A 14,553-nucleotide genomic window follows, 5' to 3' on the forward strand; every position below is an offset into this window, starting at 1 on the left:
CTTTTTTCATTCTCCTCCAAAATGCTGTTAGTCATGCCAAAGTTATGCTCACATCCAGAGCCTTATTTATTTTTCCATAAAAGCTGAATTCTGAGTTTTAAACTCTGCAAATGATACATGGCAGGTTATAATGTGCCACACGATGATTCATAACACGAGATTATAAAATTAATACTTTGTTGAGCTATTAATTGTAAATTATTTTCCTCTCACACACCCTTAGACACTTGCTTTTGCAACAAGCAACTTTCACTTAATCAACAAGTGCATGACACATAGTCCTTACCTTTTCCAACATCAAAATCATCTCCTGGTGCTGTCCATGTTAGATTGATCTCATCCTCATTTGATGTGGCTTCAAGATCTGTGATTTGACTTGGCGGGAAGAGGTCAAGGAATGAGGGAGACTGTGGAACATTGGAAACCACAAATGCACCTCCTGTTGCTATTCGGGTGAAACTCTCCACATTTGTCTGAGTGTCCTCATCATTTTCTGGTCTTGGTGGATTCCCTTCAATGTTGCCTGCATTACAAATTCCTGGTATTTAATGGACAAATCTACACTAATATTTTCAGAACTCAATGAATTGTATTTTTTTATCCTCCTTTTTTTTTCCATATACACAGTTGCCTTTTATTAGTTTTGGTGACAAGATCATAAGGATTCAGTTGGTAGAAGAATTCTTGCTTTAGCATCCTGACCAGAGTATTGTAGGGTAGAACTGGATAATAAATTGCTTTGGAATTAAGACTGTCCTGAATGGGAATATTGTTATATAGTTAATATGTGCTTAAAAAATAGAGGAGTTGCTTTATTTCTTAAATTACCCTAAAGATGGGAATAAATCTGGGGGAATTTATACTGGTTCCCTTTCAGTCACTTGTGTCAGGTTTCACACTTCCTCCCTGTTGCAAGTGCTAACGAATAATATTCAGATTATATTGCAACAGAAAGCCCCTATAAGGGTGACATAAGGGACAAAACAAAGGAAAGCCAATTAAAATGGATTCTTAATATTTTTCATTGCTTTTCTCTACACATTTTTCCCTTTGACTAAATAAAAACTTTGCAAATAAAGGTATTTGTAATCAGATGGATAAATTCTACCATTGGTTTCTAGTTAAGTACATAACATATTAGCCTCTTTACTTCATCCTGAGCTGAAAATGGGGCAAATTTTTGTTGATATAGGTCATTTGCTCCAAACAAATGTAATAATGGCTGGCTTTCATAGAAATGTCTATACCAAAGACACTGTACCAAAGCTTAGGTTAATATGGAGGCAAACTGTCATATGACTGAGAATTCATTCCAGAAATGGGAGAAGCTATACTCTGAAGTTATAAAATATTTGTAGCCTTAATCATACCAACTCACAATTATTCAAGCCACCATTGACTTCAGATATTATGAAGTACTCACCATCTACTACCCAGCCTGGTATGTATGCAGCTCTATTCAGTGGATGCCTTAAGTTCCATGTGACAGCATTTTCTCCTCCATGAGCCCGTACTTTTAAGTTATATGGGCCATTTTCTTTATAAGTTGTAAAGTATCTAGAGTACACTCCATCATTCTTGAAAGAATCAGCACCTTGTTATGGAAGTGAAGGAATAAATTACTAATGTAAAGAAAAATAAAAACTTAAGTATTTTCTAAGTCAAGCATATGGGCTTTATAAGCATATTGCTTTTATTCATCTCCCTATTTTGTGATTGACCCCTTGGGGAATATTTCCATTTTGCTCTGCCAACCAGTATCTTGTGGGATGTATATCCTAGTGGTACTGTGTTTGTGTGTGTACATATGCATGCATACTAAGTCGCTTCAGTCCTGTCAGACTCTGCAACCCTGCAGACTGTAGCCCACCAATGTCCTCTGTCTGTGGGATTCTTCAGGCAAGAGTACTGGAGTGGGTTGCCATGCCCTCTTCCAGGAGATCTTCCTGACCCAGGAATCAAACCTGAGCCTCTTATGTCTCCTGCATTGGCAGGTGGCCTCTTTACCACTGGTGCCATCTGGGAAGCCCGAGTGTGTGTGTGTGTGTGTATGTGTGTGTGTGTATTATTTTTGTCGTGATTGTTGTTCAGTCACTAAGTTGTGTCTGACTTTTTGTGACCCCATGAACTGCAGCACGCCAAGCTTCCTTGTCCTTTGCTATCTCCCAGAGTTTGCTGAAATTCATGTCCATTGAGTCAATGGTGCTATCTAACTATTGGAGAAGACTCTTGAGAGTGCCTTGGACTGCAAGGAGATCCAACCAGTCCATTCTGAAGGAGATGAGCCCTGGGATTTCTTTGGAAGGAATGATGCTAAAGCTGAAACTCCAGTACTTTGGCCACCTCATGCGAAGAGTTGACTCATTGGAAAAGACTCTGATGCTGGGAGGGATTGGGGGCAGGAGGAGAAGGGGACGACAGAGGATGAGATGGCTGGATGGCATCACTGACTCAATGGACGTGAGTCTGAGTGAACTCTGGGAGTTGGTGATGGACAGGGAGGCCTGGCGTGCTGTGATTCATGGGGTCGCAAAGAGTTGGACATGACTGAGTGACTGAACTGAACTGAACCGAACCATCTAATCCTCAGCCCTCTTCTCCTTTTGCCTTCAGTCTTTCCTAGCATCAGGGTCTTTTCCAATGAATCAGCTCTTTGCATCACGTGACCAAAGTATTAGAGCTTCAGCAACAGTCCTTCCAATGAATATCCAGTGTTTATTTCCTTTAGGATTGAATGGTTTAATATTCTCTCAAGAGTCTTCTCCAGCACCACAGTGCAAAAGCATCAATTCTTTGGCGCTCAGCCTTCTTTATGGTCCAACTTTTACATCTGTACATGACTACTGGAAAAACCATAGCTTTGACTATTCAGACCTTTGTCAGCAAAGTGATGTCTCTGCTTTTTAATATGCTATCTAGTTTTGTCATAGCTTTTCTTCCAAGAAGCAAGAGTCTTTTAATTTCATGGCTGCTATCACTGCAGTGATTTTGGAGACCAAGAAAATAAAATCTTTCACTGCTTCCATTTTTTCCCTTTCTATTTGTAATAATATATTATTACATAGACATACTGGTATATATACTCATATATACTGTTTGCAGCTCATGCTTTAAGCACAATTATGTTGTCTCTCTCTCTCCAAATCAAAGGATCCCCACTAAAGAAATATTATGCTTTTTAATATGCTATCTAGTTTTGTTATAGCTTTTCTTCCAAGAAGCAAGAGTCTTTTAATTTCATGGCTGCTATCACTGCAGTGATTTTGGAGACCAAGAAAATAAAATCTTTCACTGCTTCCATTTTTTCCCTTTCTATTTGTAATAATATATTATTACATAGACATAGACATACTGGTATATATACTCATATATACTGTTTGCAGCTCATGCTTTAAGCACAATTATGTTGTCTCTCTCTCTCCAAATCAAAGGATCCCCACTAAAGAAATATTATCTTTGCATAAGATTTAATTCTCATTGCTATAACCTACAAATTACTTATTATAACTTATCTTCAATGTCTGATTTTTCATTTTAATCGTAACCTCTTACACTATGATCGATTAATTTTCTGGTCTAACAGTGGAAAATCCCATCTGTTTTTAGAATAAACGTTTAGGAGAGCTCAGGAATACTGTATCATGAGGATATTTCTTCATATCACCAGTACTAGAGAGTTTTGTTAACTTGCAAACACATTTCTCAGGAGGGTTAAGACTCTGAGAGAGATTCTTAAATGAAATCCTTAGACCAACAGCATCTGCGTTTCTCTGGATCATATAAGGAATGAAAGTTTTTCTGGTGTTCCCATTCTGTGTTATAAAACAAGCTCTTTAGGAGTTTCACTTCAGGGGTTAAAATTTGAGAACCCCTGCTCCAAGTCATTGTTAATTACCAATGCTTTCTTAGGTAAAGTCATTCTTAAGCACCTATGCTTTCTTAGGTAAAGGTGTCCCAAATTATCTGAGTTTTATTTGAGAAATTTTATTTCTCCTTGAGAAATGAAACAAGATACAGGAGTTTTAACGTAGCATGGAAGGGGTTGGGAGAAAGAGAGTCACGGGATAATTTAAGAAAATATTGTCATGTTAGATAAAGGCATTGATAAACCAAAGACTTTTGCCTTCTAAACTTCTTACAGGGCCAACTCTAGTTGATGATAGGTTATAAGCTGGCTGATTTAACTACATTGAAAAGAAGCTAATTGAAAATTCTGACAACTTACACGTTTACTGAGATAGTAATTTCTTTACTAAATGACCTCTCTAAAGAAGTGTTAGTTCCCAGAACAATTCAGAGTTGGGAAAAGGTTTTAAAGTACAGTACCACTCACCCATACAGACCAAGGAGATAGAGAGCAGTCAACACTCTATTTTGATACCTCCCAGTCAGATCTGGTATCTGATGATGACCCAGTAATGTCCCCTTCTCTCTGATGGCAGATCCAGCTTCCTTTGGTCTCAGTCCCTAAGATTATATGTGAACTTTTTATCCAGCTGTTGGGAATTTCTCACGGCTGGCATCCCCTCCCTGCCAGGGACCCAAATTGTACTGCTTCATTCCATACTACTACTTGTGTTTCACTGTCTCTGGCCAGACTTTCTTGGTTATATACCTCTAAGAAACACTTATTCAGAATTCTTGATGCTGTCCTCAATCTCAGCAATGATACTTTCCTATTTATTGGAAGACATTGGTTGTCTAAATGAAAGAAAGAACAGTAATGACAGTAAATAAAGTTCATTGAGTGCTCTACCACGTGTAAGACACTTGCAAATCACTTTGGAGTTGTTACCTGGATAGAATTTCACCCTGGTCCAGTTGTTCATCCATAATCTGCATCAATTTTCTGATGCCTGTCCCTCTGCCCCACACTTCCTCAGGGACTCATAACATATCCTGAGTTATGAACATTTAGACTTGTTCAGAGAAACCTGTGATTTACCTGCACCATTATCCAAAAGTTCCAAAACTTCTGTTTCTCCAAATTTCGATTCAATGAAAGCAGTCACGTTGGCTCCAAGAATGGGTAAATACCCTTGTAGAATTTCTGCATAAACAATCAGTGGGCTGGGATAGCTGTTTGTATCTTTATTCATTTTAGCATTCACTGTGATTGGAGGCACAGAAGAGTTTGCTGCCCGAGAATTTACTGTTATAGTCAATGTTTCTGAGCTTGCTTTTGCTTGAATATTGTAAGTCCACACACCCACCTAAAAATTCAATAAAATTGGAATAAGTATCCAACAGCAAGCTATTTTCTGTTTTTACACTAACTCTAAACTATTAAGTATGTTACTGAATAAACATTTAGAGTTTATAGAGCTTTAAGAGTTTTGAGGGTAAAGAGGTAAGAGTTGAGGTAGTTTGGAAAGAATATCCTATTATCATGCCTGGTATTCAAAGTTTATGAAATCTCCACTGATAAAAATAAGTTTTGGAAAGTTTGCCTTGATCTTGGACTTATCCTTAGACCTCAGAGTCTACAGACTCTATAACCTGGTGAAAAATGAAAGTGAAAGTCGCTCAGTCATGTCCAACTCTTTGCGACCCCATGGACAATAGTCCGTGGAATTCTCTAGGCCACAATATTGGAGTGGGTAGCCTTTCCCTTCTCTAGGGAATCTTCCCAACCCAGGGATCGAACCCAGGTCTCCTGCATTGCAGGCAGATTCTTTACCAGTTGAGCCACAAGAGAAGATGAAGAACATTGGAGTGGGTAGCCTATGCCTTCTCCAGCAGATCTTCCTGAGCCAGGAATCAAACTGGGGTCTCCTGCATTGTAGGCATATTCTTTACCAACTGAGTTATCAGGGAAGCTCCCCTATGATCTGGTATAAGAAATAGCTTTGTAGCTATCTACACAGCAAGCTGCACAGACTTACTACATTGTCCCCTCAAAGTTATCCTTAGCCATCTTAATTTTTTCCTTTCTCTTCCTTTCTTCTAATGCTTAACTTCTTTTTTTTTCCCCTCTGTCACCAAAATTTTCAGGACCATACAGTCATATCAAGTACATTCTACTTTATCTTAATTTTGAAATGATGTATTGGCATCCATATTTATGATATCAAATGATGTATTTTCACCTGTAAAATTTGCGAGGAGGTCTAAAAATTAATTGCTTACCTTTGTAGCTCCTTTAATACTGAGATAGGCCATTTTGGAAGCTGAATCCACTATGAAAGTCCCCATTGATATTCCATCGGGATCAAAGAGGTAAATAGAGGGAAGTTGTTGGTTCCATGTGATGAGAAAGAACGTGTCCTTTCCCACAGTGCTATCAATTATTACAGTGCCATTCATCCAGTCATTACTGTTGAGTTTTAATCCCTTACTTTCAAGCTGTTTAAATATATAAAAAATTAATAACTGTAGAAGAGAGTAATTTTATGCTTTTCTTCTGTTTTACATATTTTAAAATTTCTGTCTTGAGAACAAACTTAAATATGGCATACCACTTTAGGCTTGCGATCTCTTTGAAAGCTAATTGGGATGACAGTTGTCAGTCAGAAAGTGTGGAAATATAGCTAATGAGGAGAGAACAGGGTATAATAAAAGCATTAGAGCAGGACAGTAGGATTTACAGCTGGAGATATGGCCCTGTTATTATTTTCCCAGCTGTCTTGGTGAGCACCTACACTAGGATTTAGCATTGAAGTGCTAAACTACCTCTGAGAAAATTAGTTCTGTGTGTGTATGTGTGTGTATTGCCCTCTGTTTACCATTTTTCTTGACTTAAAATAAAGTGCTCAGTCACTCAGTTGTTTCTGACTCTTTGTGACCCCATGGACTATAGCCCTACAGGCTCCTAGTCCATGGAATTCTCTGGATAAGAGTACTGGAATGGATTGCCCTTTCCTCCTCCAGGGGATCTTCCCCACCCAGGGATCCACCCAGCATCTCCTAAATTGGCAGGCAGATTATTTACCACTGAGCCACCTGGTGATGATATAGAACTCAAAACTTGTAACAACCAGATGATTTTTCTTGGTTAGGTCTAAATCCAAACATTAACACTCAAGGACTAGGAACTCTGACCTGAAGAGATTGCTGGGAGGCATCGATGTTCTCTGATGCAAGGGCTGCAAAAGCATCAATAAGGCCGTTGTTCTGGCCTTCATCTGAAGCATAAATATATTTTCCTCCTAAAATATAAATACATTAACTAGGTTGCTTTTCAGAAAATAAGTGCTTTTCACATTTTAGTGATTAAGGCAATATCAGGGTAAACAAAACCATAGTTTCAGTATGTATTATAAAAATAAACCCAAATCAGATAGGTATAAAGATTATCTCTGAAATGTTACCTAAAAAATGTCATAACTGGGAGGTAAGCTACCTTTAAACTCCACTAATAGAAATCTTTCTGGTTTAAATGCATCAACTAACTAAAGAATGTGAAAGGAGATGTTATAATTTCATGAACTAAAGCTCACAGGATCACATAACCTTTAGGAGAATTATTCACTTTAATGATTATTTAAGATACAGTTCTAACCACATCAGCTTTCAAGTTTTCCTGCCAGAGTGGGTCAGAATCAGAAAGGTTAAGGAGATTTCATATTGAAGCAAAGAGATTTCATATTGAAGCATCCTGACAAAATTTGGCAATGAGCAGATAAAAAAATGATAAGCAATAGAGACAAATTTAAAAACAATATTTTTGGAGGGATATTTAGGACAGAAATACTTTACAATGGCTATAAAATTACTTGGAAATGATGGGAGTTTGTACAATTAAGCATGAAAAAGCAAGTGTTTGTATGGTAACATTAGAGGTCAATTCAATACAATAATTGATTTTTATAATGTTATAAATTATGTATTCTCTACTATGTTTAAGAAGGCACTGAACACATGTAGTCCATTTTCTTCACATGTCTCTGTCTGTAAGATAGTAGTTATTTTACGTTTAATCTAGAAAACTTGTTATTACTATATTTATAGCCTGAGCTTCTGTTAAACCCACCCCTTAACTTCCAGTCTATTCTCTAGTCTCATGTATTTCTCACTATCCTTCAATGTGGCTTGCATTGTCACCCCAACATGCTTTATATTCTCTGTCATTCTTTTTTCTTCCAGAGAAAGCAAACAAATTGATAAATGTCTAGCTCCTCATCTCTCATGCCTTGTTTCCCTGACTCTATTCAAAGCTGAGAGAATCAATGACTCCATCTGCTCACATGGTGTTTGGCACCTATGTATGTCTCTTGTTATGGAGGAGTGTTATCTGACTATGCTTTTCTGATTAGCAGTGTTTTTTGTCTCTCGGGACTGTTGGCACCTTGAGATCATTTCTGGTTTAACTCTGATCCCGAGCTCCTGGCACAGCACCTGCAGAGTAGGAGCTTAAGAGAACTTGTTGAATTGTCAGCCTCTACATTTATATGTTGCTATCAAAGGATGTACGTCATATTTTACCTGTTGCAATGCTCATCTCTTTGACTGCTTGAGCAGCATCTGGTCCAAGAGCAATAAAATGAATGATGGCTCCACTTTGTTTCACTTTCTCAATACAAGACTTTGCAGTGCTATCCTCCCCATCAGTCAGCAGCACTATTTCAGATCCATCTATTTGGAAGTCAGCGTTTCTAATTGCCTACAAATATAATCAGAGCATTATTACAGGTGATCTTAGGTCAACTAGGCCTGGGAGAGATTAGGATAAAAATGGACATAGAAAATAGTGTGCAGAAAAGAGGAGACAGCTTCATTTTTAAATCAAAGGATCTGTAATCACAACGCTAGGGGAATTTAAACAGGACTTTTTATTTTCTCTCCACCCACTGTAGGAAATGTTTGCTCAGATGAAGTTGTGTGGGAGTAGGGGTATGGAAAATCCTACTTGAGTACAATGACTATGATATCCCATTCTGTGGCACTCAGGAAAATCAGACACCAAGCATATAATGGCATTAAATATTTTTCTGCTTCTTTGGTTCTGTATGCAGCTAGATGCATTAAGAGTTCACCTCAACATTTTTAAAGAAGCTGTTGGTTCCAAATTAGGGTATCCTCAGTATGCTAATAAACAAAAGATACGGAAAGTTCTACACAGGTTAAAAATCTTGTTATATAATTTTTAATTAATCTCTAATAGTCACAAGCACATAACTAAGCATATTAATGGTGCTAAGAGAATATATGACTTACTGAGAATGTGTCCTATTTATGATTTGAACCATTTCCTATAAAGCTAAACAGTTTGAAACACAGAGTTTTGAATCTAGGCACCCATAAGAAAGGATAAAGAGAATTTATCTCAGGAAGGCAACTGTATTTCATCTTCTTTGACAGCTTTATTGGAAGTGGCTTCTTGATACATCATTTTGAGAAACCAAGTCCAGTCCAAGAGGAAAAAAAATGATAGGCTATCAGTGGCTTTCCTGAACTTGTAGTGGAGATGTGTATATGTTTACAAAGAAGGGTTTACAATGTAAAAAATCTTACTAATGCTGGTGTCAGGATACAATGTGACCAGTCTTGTTTCAATTTTTGCAGGTTTTGAGGCAAAGAATGACTGTTATATATAATTTTCAGTTCAGTCAGTTCAGTCGCTCAGTTGTGTCCGACTCTTTGTGATCCCATGGACTACAGCACACCAGGCTTCCCTGTCCATCACTAACTCTCGGAGCTTGCTCAATTCATGTCCATCGAGTCGGTGATATCATCCAACCATCTCACCCTCTGTAGACCACTTCTCTTCCCGCCTTCAATCTTTCCCAGCATCAGGGTCTTTTCAGTTCTTCACATCAGGTGGCCTAAGTGTTGGAGCTTCAGCGTCAGCATCAGTCCTTTCAATTAATATTCAGGACAGATTTCCTTTAGGATTGACTGGTTTCATCTTCTTGCAGTCCAAGGGACTTCAAAGCATCAATTCTTCAGTACTCAACTTTCTTTATAGTCCAACTCTCCCATCCATACATGACTACTGGAAAACCATAGCTTTGACTAGATGGACCTTCTTTGGGAAAGTAATGTTTCTGCTTTTTAATATGCTGTCTAGGTTGGTTATAGCTTTTCTTTCAAGGAGCAAGTGTCTTTTAATTTCATGGCTGTAGTCACCATCTGCAGTGATTTTCAGTTCAGTCAGTTCAGTTCAGTCGCTCAGTCGTGTCCAACTCTTTGCGACCCCATGAATTCAGCACGCCAGGCCTCCCTATCCATCGCCATCTCCCGGAGTTCACTCAAACTGACATCCATCGAGTTGGTGATGCCGTCCAGCCATCTCATCCTCTGTCATCTCCTTCTTCTCCTGCCCCCAATCCCTCCCATCATCAGAGTCTTTTCCAATGAGTCAACTCTTCACATGAGGTGGCCAAAGTACTGGAGTCTCAGCTTTAGCATCAATCCTTCCAAAGAACACCCAGGGCTGATCTCCTTTAGAATGGACTGGTTGGATCTCCTTGCAGTTCAAGGGACTCTCAAGAGTCTTCTCCAACACCACAGTTCAAAAGCATCAATTCTTCGGTGCTCAGCTTTCTTCACAGTCCAACTCGCAGTTATTTTGGAGCCCCCCAAATAAAGTCTCTCACTGTTTCCATTGTTCCTTTATCTATTTGCCATGCAGCGATGGGACCAGATGCCCTGATCTTAGTTTTCTGAATGTACTTTTTTAATATATGTGAAATATGGCTCAATGTATACTAGAACTAAATTAAAATTTAGGAAATGTTTTCATGCATTATAGCATTTATACAGCATCCCAATCACATCCCCCCCTACACATTTGGGAACAAATGAAGATTTAAAGATGAAGCAGGGTTCTCTGTCCTTCATGTCTCCCTTGTATTATTTTATTCACTGAACACTTGCAGTGTGTTATTCACTGTACTGACTGCTGGAGATTCAGCAGGAACTACATGGATTTTGTATTCATGGAAATAATTACATTTAAAGATATTTATTGGGAGTTGGGTGAGAGACTGAGGAAACATAGAGATGATTGGCAAAGGCAAAACTAATATAATCAATAAAGAGAAACTATAATATTAAACTGCTACCATTTACTGAAATTTGCTGTGAGTTAAATGTGTTTTACACATTTTGTAATTTAATCCAACTCCAAACTGTCAACCTGTCCCTAGATTACTACTCTACTACCAGTCTTAATCCTTACATTTTATTTGATACAGGGTAACCAGAGTCATCTTCCCAAAATATGAATTAATTATGTCTTTTGTGCTTAAAGCCCTTCTGTTGTGTTTAAAATACAAACCTCATCGTATTTTTTGAGGGTTTGAAGAATATAGCCATTTTCTACCTGGCAATTACATTTCATTCCCCCTACTTACCAAATCCCAGTGTCACTGGCTTCTATCATTTCTTAAATAATTCAGTTTTTGTTCACCTCATTCCCAAGGGACTTTGCCCTTTTCTTTCTACCTGAATGGCTGGCTCCTTCTCATCCTTCAAATCTTAGCTTAACCATCACCCTTCAGATAGATCCTCTCTTCTAAAGTAGGCTTTTCCCTCTTTTCCCTCTTACTTAATCACACCACATTTATTTGGTCACTTCACAAGATTATCTCTACAACCTTCAGTTAAAAAAAATAATTGATAGATTTATCTGTATATTATCTGTTCCCAATAAATTAACATGTGAGATTTGCTTCTTACATAAATACGTGTTAATAAATTAAAATATATTATGGTTACTCCCTACAATAAATATGTATTGAATAAATTAAACACGAACAACCCTACAGGCTAACATTCATACTCAATTTTATTGATGAGGTAATTAAAAGCTAGTGAGGTGAAGAATGCTTAGGGTAAGAAATCTGGTAAGTGATTATTGGAGTATGAACCCAGACTTCATGTTAGAAAACTATACTAAAATGCCATTAATTCATAAAACAGGAACATTTGATAGGAGCAAGGATTTTGAAGAATGAATAGAATTTTGGCATGCAAAGACAGAAAAGAAGCATTTTAGACAGGGGAATTACATGTATGGAGGCTGTTAGTACATAGGGGCTTGGAGAACAATGTGTGCAGTAAATTGGTTGACGCATAGAGTATTGGTAAGGGAGAACTGAAAAAAAAAGGCTGGCAAGAGAGGTGAGGGCAAGCTTATCATAGAATGAGAAGCTGTTAAATAACATCACACTGAGGAATTCAGACTTTATCTTATGGACTGTGAAGGGACATGTTTTCTATGCAGGAAAATGATGCAATTGATATTAATTTTGAGCTCAAGATGACCATTTGGATAAAAATAAGATTTGTAATAATAATTAGTATGAATTATATGTTTACTATGTAGTATAATGACTATTGTCTTAAGTACAAATGTATCATTTTCTTAAGTCTCATAATAATCCTATAAGTGAAGCGTTCTTATTTTCCTATATTTTATACGTAAGGCATTGGAGACTAATTTCCAAGGAGGCTGATGACTGTGCCTAGATCACATGGCTAGTAAGTAGCATAGCCAGTACTCTGATGATGTCACAACTCATGTTATGACCAGTATTCCTTACCCTAAGTATGATTAACAGTTCTTGCTACATCTGGAACTGTGACAGATAAACATTAGTTTCCCTAACTGAATATAACAGAAGCTAAAATGAGGATTGCTCTGAAGGAGAATCATACCATATAACTTGCTTCATTGCTTAAAATTGGGTGACTCTTGCTGCTCAAGCCCTCTTATTTAATTAACATTCCTTGAGCACTGACTGCTGCATGGTAATAAGACAAAGTCTCTGACCTCATTGGGCTTATACTCCAGTGAAACTGTAATAGTCATTTATTTACCCATTACTTTGCTCATCGATTTCTTTTAATGAAAAGATGGGCAAGTGAATTTCTCTATGTGATTAGTTCTCTACTTTTTAGAATTAGTTATGTTAAAATTAGGGAGCAAGTATGAGGAGCATCACTTAACATAAAAATGTTCTAGTAATAAACAAAGTATATTTGAAGTATGGTTTTCACCTGAAATCCTGATTCAATTCCACTGCAGATGGAAGTTCCTCCACTAGCAGCTGTAGGTAAACTTTCCAAGAGCTTTCTTCGTTCACTGCTGCTTATGATTTGGATTAGATTACTTTTGATGGAGGCAGAACTGTCAAAGTGCACCATCCCCACCCAAGATCCATTTTCGACAGTCTGCAGCAGGAAATGTTGGGCCGCTTGGTTCATTCGATTTAGACGATTAGAAGCCTGAATAAAAACGGGTAATAAAACAAGTAATTTTTGACCAGAAAGTAATAGAAGATCACATAAAATGAGTGAACAGACTTTGTTGTTAAAGGTTTTCTATCAATAGTAATTGATGTTATTTAAGAAAGCAAATTTTTTCAATTGATACAATTAAAAATACAGTTCTGTTTATTATGTAATACAAGGTGGTTTGATTGCTAAGTTGTGTCCGACTCTTTTGCAACTCCATGAACTATAGCCTGCCAGGCTCTTCTGCCCATGGGATTCTCCAGGAAAGAATACTGTAGTGGTTTGCCATTTCCTTCTCCAGGGGATCTTCCTAACCCAGGGACTGAACCTGCATCTTTTGTATTGCAGGTGGTCTCCTGCATTACAGGTGGATTCTTTACCCACTGAGCCACCTGGGAAGCCTTATGTAATACATATGTATAGTATATTAAGGAACTCAGGTTTTTAACTAGAGCTGATTCTTGGCTTCTAAGCACCTAAATTAGAGGTGTAGAGGACGGTGGAGGTTGGGTTGGAATTGGGGGGTCTGCTTTATTGACTATGCCAAAGCCTTTGACTGTGTGGATCACAATAAACTGTGGAAAATTCTGAAAGAGATGGGAATACCAGACCACCTGATCTGCCTCTTGAGAAATTTGTATGCAGGTCAGGAAGCAACAGTTAGAACTGGACATGGAACAACAGACTGGTTCCAAATAGGAAAAGGAGTTCGTCAAGGCTGTATATTGTCACCCTGTTTATTTAATTTATATGCAGATTACATCATGAGAAATGCTGGACTGGAAGAAGCACAAGCTGGAATCAAGATTGCTGGGAAAAATATCAATAACCTCAGATATGCAGATGACACCACCCTATGGCAGAAAGTGAAGAGGAACTCAAAAGCCTCTTGATGAAAGTGAAAGAGGAGAGTGAAAAAGTTGGCTTAAAGCTCAACATTCAGAAAATGAAGGTCATGGCATCCGGTCCCACCACTTCATGGGAATTAGATGGAGAAACAGTGGAAACAGTGTCAGGCTTTATTTTTCTGGGCTCCAAAATCACTACAGATGGTGACTGCAGCCATGAAATTAAAAGATGCTTGCTCCTTGGAAGGAAAGTTACGACCAACCTAGATAGCATATTCAAAAGCAGAGACATTACTTTGCCAACAAAGGTTCATCTAGTCAAGGCTATGGTTTTTCCAGTGGTCATGTATGGATGTGAGAGTTGGACTGTGAAGAAGGCTGAGCACCGAAGAATTGATGCTTTTGAACTGTGGTGTTGGAGAAGACTCTTGAGAGTCCCTTGGACTGCAAGGAGATCCAACCACTCCATTCTGAAGGAGATGAGCCCTGGGATTTCTTTGGAAGGAATGATGCTAAAGCTGAA

At 38.0% G+C, this 14,553-nt stretch overlaps 2 protein-coding genes across 2 annotated transcripts in view; one reads left to right on the forward strand and one right to left on the reverse strand.

The window, feature by feature from the left end:
• The window catches only part of ODF2L (outer dense fiber of sperm tails 2 like), a 393,421-nt gene that overhangs the window by 176,544 nt on the left and 202,324 nt on the right, over window positions 1-14,553 (forward strand). The window lies entirely within an intron of this gene.
• Window positions 1-14,553, reverse strand: part of CLCA4 (chloride channel accessory 4) — a 31,298-nt gene that overhangs the window by 826 nt on the left and 15,919 nt on the right. The window contains exons 7-13 of the mRNA XM_061411363.1: window positions 12,946-13,173; window positions 8,425-8,602; window positions 7,042-7,148; window positions 6,130-6,345; window positions 4,946-5,213; window positions 1,424-1,594; window positions 287-523 (exon numbers count right to left, since the gene is read on the reverse strand). Of these exons, the coding sequence (XP_061267347.1) occupies window positions 287-523; window positions 1,424-1,594; window positions 4,946-5,213; window positions 6,130-6,345; window positions 7,042-7,148; window positions 8,425-8,602; window positions 12,946-13,173 (1,405 nt within the window). The remainder of the gene's footprint in view (window positions 1-286; window positions 524-1,423; window positions 1,595-4,945; window positions 5,214-6,129; window positions 6,346-7,041; window positions 7,149-8,424; window positions 8,603-12,945; window positions 13,174-14,553) is intronic.

The sequence above is a fragment of the Bos javanicus genome, chromosome 3, assembly GCF_032452875.1.
Source record: "Bos javanicus breed banteng chromosome 3, ARS-OSU_banteng_1.0, whole genome shotgun sequence".
NCBI classification, from domain to species: domain Eukaryota; kingdom Metazoa; phylum Chordata; class Mammalia; order Artiodactyla; family Bovidae; genus Bos; species Bos javanicus.